The sequence below is a fragment of the Leopardus geoffroyi genome, chromosome X, assembly GCF_018350155.1.
Source record: "Leopardus geoffroyi isolate Oge1 chromosome X, O.geoffroyi_Oge1_pat1.0, whole genome shotgun sequence".
NCBI classification, from domain to species: domain Eukaryota; kingdom Metazoa; phylum Chordata; class Mammalia; order Carnivora; family Felidae; genus Leopardus; species Leopardus geoffroyi.
Window position 1 is genome coordinate 103,038,793 of NC_059343.1, and position 12,827 is coordinate 103,051,619.

Below are 12,827 nucleotides of genomic sequence, written 5' to 3' on the forward strand. Positions count from 1 at the left end.
TGTTGTACACAAAGACATATGCACACACACACACACACACACACACACACACACACGCACCAAACTCCATAGAAAGCCAAGGAAAAATAGTTCTTAAAACTGCTTTTCAATCTATTATACCCAATGGCAAAAGACAGCTTTTTGACGTTAGAAAAACAAATTACTTTTCAGTCCGACTATTAGAGCAGGAACCTGACACTATCACACTTCAGGAAGCCTGCCAAAAGTAAATACACAAACCCAACCAACCAGCCAACCAACCAACACAAAACCCCACCCACCCTGCCTTTACCACATGCATATTTTCTGTTCATGGTATTTTTCTGTTATAAAATGAGAAAAATCTTACCTCGGACAGCATCTAAGTAGTGAGCTGAAAGGGGGAGGAAAAGAGCGATTGAATGAATTTCCGGGAGACCACAGCTATACAACATGTATTAATGGTTTGCCATCTGTTGCCTGGGAGTGGAACAGCAAACTGTGAACTGCCGAAATGCCTACAGCTCACAAGTTGGTACATGGGCCTGTGTAGTTTGTGAATAATATTTTCTGTGGGAAAGATATTAATGGCTTTTCTGCAACAAACTCTATGAGGTTTCCTAAAAAAAAGTGTCACATTTCATTAAAAGTATGAGAGCTGCATTTTTACATTTCAGTAATAACTTTCGTGAAAAAAGCACTAGCTTGAACTTCTTATTAGTAATATCTTGAGAAGGGAGTTCTGGAGTAACCACCTTCGGTAATCATCACAATATTTAAATCCTCTTACGTGAAGGCAATAAACTTACTGTAGAGCAGGAATGTAATTACTTAAGCTGCATCAGAATCTCACCCCTCACCACCTTTTTAATGAATCTACAATATTTTCCACAGTCACAGAACAAGACTTACTGTACCTTCAGTAGAGTAGTAATGCAGTTTATTAAGATTATGTGTTATATATATTATACATTACTCTGGCAGTTTCCAACCATTATAACAAAATACTTTCACCTAAAAATGAAAGCTGTGTTACAGTCTGGGGCGGGGGGGTAGGAAAAGCCCACAAACAGTGAATTGGGTATCCAGGCCTTTGCTCTGCATGAATTTTCTGTGTGCTCGTGGAATGCCACCGGAACACTCAGTGACCCACTTTCCTTAGCTGAACAATGGGAGTCGTATCGGTCCGTCTGTACGTGCAGGAGGCCTTTGTGGCAGATACACATATGTGCCAAGGACTTTGATTTTTTCTTGAAAAAAAAAAAAAGTGCTTTCAAACTGAAACTTTAGTTATTATTGCTATTTTTTATAATGTGAAGACCACGTGATAGATTTGTTACATAGGCTTTCTCACACCCACAGACTGTTCTCCCAGGCACCATCCTGAACATCAGTGCAATTGGTGACAAGGGATGGGAGAGGGTGGGTGCCTCGGCCCAAAGGTTCTACGCCACCCGATAAACAGTGCAACACAGATGTTCTGTTGATGGTAGGTCAGGAATGTCTTCCTCATATACATTAAAGACAGCTCCTAATGATATCGAATGGCCCCTGTTAAAGCAGTCCCATTTAATGAAATTGCCTCTAAGTGCTTTCAACTGAAACAACCTATACTTTTCAAAAGGAAAAATGGGCAGTGAATGTTACGTTCACAACAAAAGCACTTCTCTTATTAACTAATGACACTTTATTCCAATGTATCATCTTTCATTTGAGTAACTCAAAGCACTAGAAAACAGAAACTCTAAGGAATACTGAAGTAATGGGAAACCAGGAAAACTCCCAGTTAACCAACCTTTCAAACTTGTGGCTCTCCCTCCTCCCCTTTCTCACCTCCAACCTCAAGTTCTATGAAAAGCCTGGTGACTGATCACTAAACTGCTTTTCCTTCTTCAGTTAATACAATTTACTTTTGCGCATTATGGCGGTACTTACCAATGGTGCAGTGGTCGCCCTCCCATCCAGGGCTACACTCACATTTTCCATCTTTGCACTGGCCATGCTCAGCACAGTGAGAATGACAGGAGCGTTCTTCACATGTGGGTCCTACCCAGCCTTCTTCACACTGGCAAATTCCCCTTGAGCAGACTCCGTGGCTACCACACTCCATGGTACAGAGCTCTGTGGGAGATTCAAGGAAGATACATTTACATATTGTATTAAAACCAGAGTCTACTCTTCCCAAAAGACATTAGAATTACCAAAAATCCCACTCTACATTTATATTTTAAATATATAAACTAAATGTCACGGGGCACCTGGGTGGCTCAGTCATTTGAGCGTCCCACCTCGGCTCAGGTCATGATCTCATGGTTTGTGAGTTCGAGCCCCATGTCAGGCTCTGTGCTGACAGCTCGGAGCCTGGAGCCTGCTTCGGATTCTGTGTCTCCCTCTCTCTCTGCCCCTCCCCCACTCATACTCTGTGTGTGTGTGTGTCTCTCTCTCTCAAAGATAAACATTAAAAAATTCAAAAAAAAGTCACAAAGACCTCTAGCATTTGAGTGACTGTGCAAGGAACTCTATAAAAAAGATAGTTAAGTCTCTAAGTATAAAATAAACCTGAAGTCAAATTGATTTTGAAAAGTCCATAAAATGATAATGGCATTCAAGGCTTAGAAATGAAGTCAATGCCAAACAAATGTCAAGTGGGTTTCACTAAAAATTCATTAAGATCACAAATAATGTTACAAGGATTTTATGATGCTACAAGCAATCACTGAGGAAAACACACGCACACATGGTAAAATAGTGCTCTAATTTCATTCAGAAAGAGAGGTTCTACAATTGGAAAGAAAGAGCTTTTCTAATAAAATTTATAATATACAAAAGGTAAAGCTGCCAGTGATGGTAATCAACTGGTTTCCCTGAACATACAAACAATAACTGCATTTATTTTAAGCATTTAAAATGAATCCTGGTTGATTAAAATATAGTCTTATCTTGAAATGTCATTCATAATTTGGCCAATATAATCAAGTTGTATACAGCTCTGCTGAGGTTCTCTCCTCGTCCCCTTGACTTGTTTTTGAGAAATGCTGAATATTAATAAAGTCATGACAGTAGAGAAGCTAAAATAAAAGTTTGGCAAACCTTTTTCTTGACCGAATACCCTTGCTGGAGGAGGAAATCGGGGATAAAAGCCTATGGAAAGAATGCGATAGAAGTAACACAACAGGTTTTGGGTACAATTGGCCATATACCCTTGAAAGAAACAGAGAGTGTTCTGGAAGCCAAGTGATCTATCTTTCATAATCTCAAATTCTGAAACTGGTTTTATGTATTAAGAGGTAATGACAAGTGATGGTATCAGTATTACCCTATATTACCTATAACAAGGCTCTTTCTATGTAACAAAATTTTCGACTCTACAGATAGTAGTTATTTTTCAGTAGGTGAGAATATTCTTCTGATAAACCCATGGCTATAGATTTTATTACTCTATAAATCAACTTGTTTGTTTGTTAATTCATTCACAAGTATTCTCTGTGGGTCAAAGTATGATAGAAAGAATAGTGGACATGAGGTAAGGATTCCTCTGCTTAAAGGTTTGTACCCTTAGGAAAATTGCTAACATGTTCTCTTAATCTCTGCTCATTTTACTACACAATGGAAGTAATAATTACATCTCACATGGTTATTGGACAGATTTGAGACATATTTTGGAGGTAGAACCCATAGAAGTTCCTCAAGACTAGATATGGGAATTGAAGGAAAGGGAAAAATGAAAGTTTTGGCTTAAACAAGTAGGTGGATACTGCTGCCATTACTGAAATGGGAAAGGTTAAGGGAAGAATAAGGATAGAAGATCAAACATTAACCTTGAGATAATGTATAGACAGCCAAGTGAATTTGACAGGCCAGGCAGGGCTGGAGATATGAAATTGGCAATCATTAGCACAAAGGTGGTATGTAAAGGCATGGGACTAGATGATATCCCCAAGGAGGGAAGATAGACAACTCCTGAAATGAGCCCTAAGGTATCTCATGATTAAAAGATAAGGGTATAAAAAGAGGAGCCATCAAAAGGAGACTGGCAAGGAGAGGTAGGTAGTGAGCGATAGGAGGAAATCCAGGAGATTGTGGCCTAACTAAAGCCAAAAGAGGACCTTTTTTCAAGAAGAGAGTAGCTAGCAGTATACTATTACTGAGAAGTCAAGTGAGATTTAGGCAGAGAAGTGCCACTGAATTTTTCAATATGGAAGTTGGTGGCTTTAGGAAGAGCTATACTGATTAAGTAGCGGCCGGTAAAGTCAGATTTGAATGGGTAGAAGAGTGGATGGAAAACTGTGTGGGATCACCAGATTGTAAGAAAAGTATAGAATCCAGAAAATACAAAAAGGGGAGGGTTGCCTAATAAATGGTAATTCAAGTAGGTTGATCTTGAAATAGCACCTACTCTCTATATTTTGGTTCTGAATCTCTAACTGATAACCTGGATTCATAATTTCAGTTCTTGTAGTGAATCTGAGATTGTAATTATGCTCCTTTAATGGCCTCCCCCAAGGCAGAACTGAAAGGGCCTTTCTAAGATTAGGGAGCTAAACTGGTCAAAGCCAATCAAGTCAGAGCTAACAGAAACAGTAAGAGGCAAATATTTTGTATACATTGTTTTATATAACTATAAATTTTAGGCATAGAAAAATATACCATTCTGGTGATTTCCTGAAAAGTAAGAGGACTAGATGAATAGTATCAGCAAAATGGCAGATTAGGTTATCCTTAAATCATCTCAATATAAACCTTAGAAATGTTGACGATAATGTAGTAATTTAAAAAAAATTACATGTCTTGGCTCACAATAAAACAGAATTATCAAATGTCAGAAGCAAAGAGGGTGCTAACAGCCAAAGAAGTCAGTGTGTAAGTCAATCTTCTGGCAGCTTTGAGTGGTTATTATACCCAGTAACAACTAGGGGCTTGGGTATTTACTTCCACAGAGGAAAAAGGGATGAGTTTTTTGGCTCATTAAGATGGGGAGTTGGACTAAAACTCCTGCAGAAAGCAGGGACCCTTGAAGGGATGCAATCTCAGTGAGATGGCGACTAATAAACTCTATCCACTCACCCAGAGCGATGGCAAAAAAAGCATTAACTATACTCCTCCTACTACTAAATTTTGGAGTTAGAAAGCAATATTGAAATAAAATACTACATAATAATAATAATAATAATAATAATAATAAGTGCAATAGGGTTCCCTGAATGAAATATTTCCAAAACTTTGTACTATTCAGGAATTAAGTAAGATACTCTGTCGAGTATATATATAAATATTTAAAGGTGGAATTTTCTAGGAACTGTGACCTAGGTAATTTTTAGTATTCTTTCCTGATGGGAACCGGAAAATCTACACAAAATATATTTAAAAATCTGTTACACATTATTGGGGTTCACAAAAGAGTAAATTATTACTGGGCTACATTCCAGGAAAAAAAGAAAACCAAGAGAGGTGGGTCTGACATTTATGGATGCTTTTCCTCTAGAAGTAGCTGTCAATTCTGGTAGAGGCAGCTGGAAGACTCAGAAACTGAGTAGAGCTTTTGTCAGTCTCATGAGTGCAGAAAAAAATATTTGACTACATAATGGCTAAGAAATTTCTAATACTGAAGATAATATCCAGCCAAATATATGCACCATAATTGAATGAACAAAAAAGAGAAAAAAACAAATTTATAATCATAGTGAGGGACTTTAACGACCCCCTTTCTCATGAATTGATGATAGAACAAGCAGACAACAAATAAGAAAGGATATGAAATATCTGAGTAGCATGATTAACAAATCTGATCTAATTGCCACATATAGAGCACTGTCATAAATGGCTAAAAGATGCAAATAATTTTCAAGTGCTCACGGAACATTTACAAATATTGACCACATGCTGGGCTATAAAGCAAGTCTCAATGTATTTCAAAGTTCTGCAACTATTTATAGCATGTTTTTTGCCCACTGTGGAATAAGACTCGAAATCAAAATACAAACAAAAAAGATAACTATAAAATGCACATACATTTGGAAATTACAAAATATCCCTCTGAAAAAATGATGGAACAACAACAAAAAAGAGAAATCATCATGGAAAGTAGAAAATACTTTGAAATGAATGAAAATAGAATGGACATCCCAAGATTTGTATAACTCAATCCATGCATATAGGAAAACCCATAAGGTAGAAAGGAAAACCAGCAGAAAACAATGACCCATGCATCCATTCTAAGAAGTTAGAAAAAAAAAAAAGCAAAGTAAACTCAAGGAACGTAGAAGACAGAAAATGGTAATTATAAGAGCTGAAATTAATTAAATAGTAACAAACAGAAAGCCAATACTTGAAAATTTGCATAGCCCAAAAAACCCTGATAAACTTCTGATAGGGACGGATCAAGAAGAAAATACAGAAGACCCAAATAACCAATATCATGAATGAAAAAGATGGGATTGCTACTGACTATATAAACATAAAACATTATAAAAGAATATTAAAAACAACTTTTCAATACATTTGAAAATTTCAATGAAATGGACAAATTCCTAGCAAACACAACTTACAATAACAAACATACATACAAAAGGAAACTGAATAGCTTCTATAAAGAACCTGAATCCACAATGAAAAATATTCCCACAAAGAAAATCACAGGCTCAGATGACTTCACTTGTAAATATACCAAACTTTTTTAAGGAAGAAAAGGTGCCAGTCTTGAATAACCATTTCCAAAGAATAGAGGAAACACCACCATATGAGTTATGAGGCCAGCATAACCTTGATATAAAATTCTTACAAGGATATTATAGGAAAAAAATATAGGACAATCTCACTCATATGAATGCAAAAATCTTTTTTAAAACAATTTTTTAACCTTTATTTATTTTTGAGAGACAGAGAGAGACAGAGCATGAGCAGGCGAGTGGCAGAAAGAGAAGGAGACACAGAATCTGAAGCAGGCTCCAGGCTCTGAGCTGTCGGCACACAGCCCAACGTCCGACACAGGGCTCGAACCCATGAACCATGAGATCATGACCTGAGCTGAAGTTGGACGCTTAACCAACTGAGCCACCCAGGCCCCCCTGAATGCAAAAATCTTAAACAAATACCAACACAACAAATCAAGCATTACATAACATGAACTAATATAATGACCAATTTTTGCTTATTCTAAGAATACATGATTACGTTAACATCTGAAATCAATGTAATTCATCACATATATGGAATAAAAGAAAAAAATCATATGATCATCTAAATAGATATATAAGTATTTGGTAAAATACTAAACATTTATTCATGATAAAGACTTATAGCAAACTAAGACTAAGAGGAACTTTAATCTGACAAAGATTAGCTACAAAAAACCCACAGCAAACATCACATTTAATAGTGAGATGTTGAAAATTTTTCTATTACTGAGACTGAGAAAAGATGCCTATGATCATCACTTCTATACAACATAATTTTAGAGGCCCTAGCCAGTGTAATAATGTAAGAAAGAGAAAAAAATGATAAAAACTGAAGAGGAATAAATATAGCCATCATTATTCAAAGATAGGATGGCTGTGTGCATACAAACTACAAAAATAATCTATATAGATAAATTATTAGAATTAATATGTGAGGGGCGCCTGGGTGGCTCAGTCGGTTGAACGACTGACTTCAGCTCAGGTCATGATCTCAAGGTTTGTAAGTTTGAGCCCCGCGTCGGGCTCTGTGCTGACAGTTCAGAGCCTGGAGCCTGCTTCTGATTCTGTGTCTCCCTCTCTGCCCCTCCCCCACTCATGCTCTGTCTCTCTGTCTCAGAAATAAACATTAAAAAAAAGAAAAAAAGCAAAAATGTTATAAGTGGTAGAATATATTCACAGCACGTATAACTGAAAAACAGCTTGTATCCAGGATATACAAAGAATTTCTTCAAATCAATAATAACAAGACACATAACTCAATACAAAAATGAGCAAGAGACCTGAAGAGGTATTTCATAAAAGAGGATATCAAAATCTACAAAAGTATATGAAAACATACTTGGCATCATCACTTATCAAAGAGATACAAAATCAAATAACAATGAAATATCACTGCACACCCAGAAGAATGGTTCAAATCTAAAAGACTGTTAGTAATAAGTGTTGATGACAATGTGAAGTAAGAAAAAGTCTCATATACTAAATGGGATTGTGTAAATTGGTACAACCACTTTGGAAAACTCTTTGACATTATCTGCTAAGTTTGATATATGTATACCCTGTGGCTCAGTGATTCCACTTCTCAGTATTTACTCCACAAAAGTGCAAGAAAGCAAATATTCACCGAAAGATAGGTATAAAAGTGTTCATAGAATTATATGTACTAGGCAAAAAATGGAAATGCTTTAAAGATCCATCAACAATAGAAGATATAACTGTAGTATCTTTGCAAAAAATAGTGTATCGATGTGAAAATGGATGATCTATAGCAATGTGCCATAATATAGATGAATCCCTCTAAAAATACTGTTGAGTGAAAGAAATGAAATGTAAAATCATATGTACTATAAGATTCCATTAATAACATTTCTGGAAAGCAGGCAAGTATTAAAAGTCAGGACAGTTACCTTGGGGAGGAAAGTTAGGAGGAGGTAATAATTGGGGAGGGGCACAAAGGAAGCTTCTGGGGATAGTATCCTATATTTTCACTTGGGTGGTAGTTAACAGGTGTTTCATACTTAGATAATTCACTAGGCTGTACACTTATCACTTTTGTACTTTTCTGTATATGTGTTATATTTTAATAAAATGTAAAGAAATTAGTTGTAATGCCCAAAAGAACAGAAACAGTATATACAACTTCCTAACCAGAAGAGGTGGAAAAAGAATGAAGATAGCTCAATCAAAGAAAAAGTAGAAAAGAGGGAAAAGACATAGAAAAAATAAATATTATAAATAGAAGGCAGAAAAGAAGATTTTGGGCTATAAATCCAAACATGTCAGTTATCCCAGTAAATAAAAACAAAGTGAGCCTGAAATTGAAAAGAGAGAGACTCTGGAATTGAGTGGAAAAGAAATTATAGTTATGTTCTTTCTGTTAATAAGAGATATGCTGAAACATACTAATACAAATTTAGGAATAAAAGGAAACAAGCATTCTAGGAAATTACTGTCCAGAGAAACTTGGTATAGCTATAACATTATCAGATGAAATAGATTTCAGGGTATAAAGCATTATTATGGATAAAGAGAGTCATTATGTAATGATAAAAGGAATAATTCACCAGGGAGATCAAACAATCCAGACCATAGAAGAAAATATGGCTTCTAGATAGATAAAACAAAAGCTTGACAGAATGATAATAAGATGAACTAAAAATTTCACAATCAGTAATAAGAAGATAAAAAATTAGTGACGATGTAGAAAATCTGTATAGTACAATTAACTTTAATATACTGGATATATATGGAACCTCAAAGCTATGATTATGTGATGCATATTCTTTTCAAGCACATACAGAATACCTACAAAACTGACAAATAGTAGTTCACAAGGCAAGGCTCAATAAATGGCAAAGATTTTACATCATACAGATCATGATGTCTCAGCAAAATGTACTAAAGTTAGAAATCAATAAACAAAAAGAAAAAAGAAAAACCCACAGAAAACTGTTCTTTAAAAACACACTTTAAAATAATTCATGGATTACATAAAAAAATTATATTGGAAATTAGGAACTCAATAACAATGAAAGTATACTATTTATAAAAAATTGTGGGATGCAGCTTAGACAGTTACTTAAAGGAAATTTACACCCTTACATACATTTAATAGAAAGGAACAATTGAAAATTAATGAACAAAGTGTTCAACTCAAAAAACTTAGAAAAAGGACTGCATATAAGTAGAAGGAAGGAAACAGTAAAGGTAAGAGCAGAAGTTAATGAAACCAGAAAAAAGAAACAATAGAAAATATCAACAAAACCAAAATCTGTGTCTTTGGCATGAATAATAAAAAAGAGAGCCCTCTGGCAAGAGAAAGCAAGGAAAATAAGAAATTATACAAATAAACACTAAAGATTAAAAAATAACAATAAAGAAGAGTGCTATGAAAACCTTTATGCCAGTAAGTTTGAAACCTAGATGAAGTACACACTTTTCAAGAAAACAAAATGGACTTAGAAAGCCTGAATATACATTAATGACACTGAAAATGGCCTACATGATATTGTAGGTGTATTTTGCCAAACTTCCCAGGAACAGATATTCTCTACTTTAAGCAATAACAGAGAACAGGAAAATAGAGAAGTCTTCCTGAATGATTTTGTAAGACTAGTATAATCTAGTTCAGAAATGGGGTAAGAAAAGAAGGGACTTTTTTTATAGGCCATTCTCGCTTATAAACATGGCTGCAAACTCCAGTAAAAGATCTGGAAATCAAACCAGCATGCGTGCATGCGCGAACGCGCGCGCACACACACACACACACACACACACACACACACAAATACAAAAATTACAACCAAGTAGGCATGAATGCTAGGATGGTTTAACTTTTGAAAATGTATTCATGTTGGGGCACCTGGGTGCCTCAGTTGGTTAAGCGTCCAACTTCGGCTCAGGTCATGATCTCACAGTTGGTGAGTTCGAGCCTGGTGTCGGGCTCTGTGCTGACAGCTCTGAGCCTGGAGCCTGCTTCTGATTCTGTGTGTGTGTATGTGTCTCTCTCTCTCTCTCTCTGCTCCTCCCCCACTCATGCTCTGTCTCTCTCTCTCTCCCTCAAAAATAAACATTAAAAAAATAAAAAAAGAAAATGTATTCATGTAATTCATCATTAAATTAATCCATTTCACTTTAAGTTCATTTCATAATGGATTAAAGAAATATTATTATATTATACACAGGAAGAACATTATATAAAACTTAGTTCCTATTTATGATAGAATCTCTTAGCAAAACAGGACTAGAAGGGAACTTAATACGATAAAAGTTATTTACCAAAATCTTAAAGTAATTATCACACTTAGTAATAAAATAATAGAGATATTAGTCTTAAAGTCAGAAGTGCTACGATTAACTACTGCTTCTAATTCAATGTTGTACTAGAGACAGCTAGCATGATAAGGCAACCAAAAATATAAAATGTGTAGCCTGAAAAGGAAGAGACAAAATAGAATGTATAGGTAAACTATGAAAATTAGAAGAGAGGATAGCAAGGTTGTTAGATAAAAAATCAACACAAAAAAAGATCAACATCATGTCTATATATCAAAGCCAAATAAGAACATGTACTTAAAAAAACTTTACTTACGATAATAAATCTAGCCAAAGAAGTTCAACATTCTTTTACATAAGATTTTAAAAACTTTTTGAGGAGCTTGGGAAGATGACAGAGTAGGAGGACCCTGAGCCCATCCGTACCACATTTACAACTAGATATCATCCACATCCAAGTCAATGAACCAGAGAGTGATCTGAAGAGTGGCAGAACAAAAACCACAATTAAACATATGGAAGAAGCTGTATCTGAAAGGTTAGGAAGTTCAGAAAGGTAGAGGGAGGCTGCCCACAGGAGGGACTGAGCTGTGTGTGGAGAAAGGGCAGAGAAATGGGCCCTCACACCAGAGGGGGTCGCATGGGGAAGACTAATTCCCATAAGGTTTGGCTTTGAAAACCAGAGGGGTTGAATTCGGTTAGTTTGTATAAACCGTGGGACTTGGGAGCCTGGAGCTTTAAAAGTTAGCTGACTCAGCACTGGGCTAGCTGTGAGGGCTAGTGATAGCTGGCTCACCACCCTTAAAGAGACAGCAGCCTGTGCAGAGAGGCAAATTAAAAATGGCAGTTTACACAATGCCAGGGGCAAATGGGAGACAGATCTGTTCATACTGGTTTCAGAGAGTGTTGAGGGACTTCTTTGAAAATGAGGGGGCTGGCAGGTGCCATTTCCCTCCCTTGCACTCCAGCATAAACACAGAGCCACCTGTAGGAAGCAAGGTTGCACAGACACTTGTAGCCTCAGCTCAGGACTCAGGGCAAATTTCAATAAAGCTGTGTGAACACTTGCATAGCTGCAGTGCAGTACACAGCCATGCATGCCTAGGCACCCATGCAAGCTGCAGCCAGATGCTGGGTGCACAACTGCTGCCTCATGCCATGCTAAGTCACTGCACTGTGCCCCTGGCTGCCCCAGCACACAGCCTCCAGCCACTGCAGTGTTTTATGGGATCTGGCATATCCCAGATAGTACTAGTGGCCCAATGCAAATTTTGCTAGCATTGTCAGCCCACTCGCAAGTTTCCAGGTGGATGTGTCCCCTCAGAGCTGGCCTGAAAGCTCACAACAGGCAGAGAGTCAGGCAAGAGGACTGCACTGAAAGGAAAAGTGACTCAGACACAACAGCAGGGCATAAGCAACACACAGAGGATATTCTCCTGAAGTACCAGGTTCTGGTGAACCACTGCAGGGACTCCAGACCACCTTTTCATAAAGTCACTACTTTCAAGAGCAGAAGACACAGCTGGCTTTCTTAACACACAGAAACAGACACAGAGAGGCAGACAAAATGAGGAGAAAGATCAATCTATTCCAAATGAAATAACAGGACAAGGCAATGCCCAGATATCTAAATGAAACAGATATAAGTAACATGCCTGATAGAGAATTTAAAGGAATGATCATAAGGACACTCACTGGACTCGAGAAAAGAGTGGAAGACATGAGTGAGACCCTTAATACAAAGGGTCTTTGTATTAATAGCAAAGACAAAGACTCAATAAACTGAGAAGCACACTTGATGATATAAACAGCAGGATTGGGGAAGAGAGGAATTAATTGGTGACTTACAAGACAGAATAATGGAAAGAAATTAAGCTGAACAAAAGAGAGAAAAAGGAA

The 12,827-nt window shown here is 36.7% G+C and overlaps 1 protein-coding gene across 3 annotated transcripts in view; it reads right to left on the reverse strand.

Annotated features, from left to right (window-relative positions):
• TENM1 (teneurin transmembrane protein 1) overlaps window positions 1-12,827 on the reverse strand; it is a 783,454-nt gene that overhangs the window by 179,763 nt on the left and 590,864 nt on the right. For all 3 annotated transcript variants that reach the window (XM_045472379.1, XM_045472378.1, XM_045472380.1), the window contains 2 exons: window positions 1,915-2,100; window positions 350-373 (listed from right to left, as the gene is read on the reverse strand). In XM_045472379.1, the coding sequence (XP_045328335.1) occupies window positions 350-373; window positions 1,915-2,100 (210 nt within the window). The remainder of the gene's footprint in view (window positions 1-349; window positions 374-1,914; window positions 2,101-12,827) is intronic.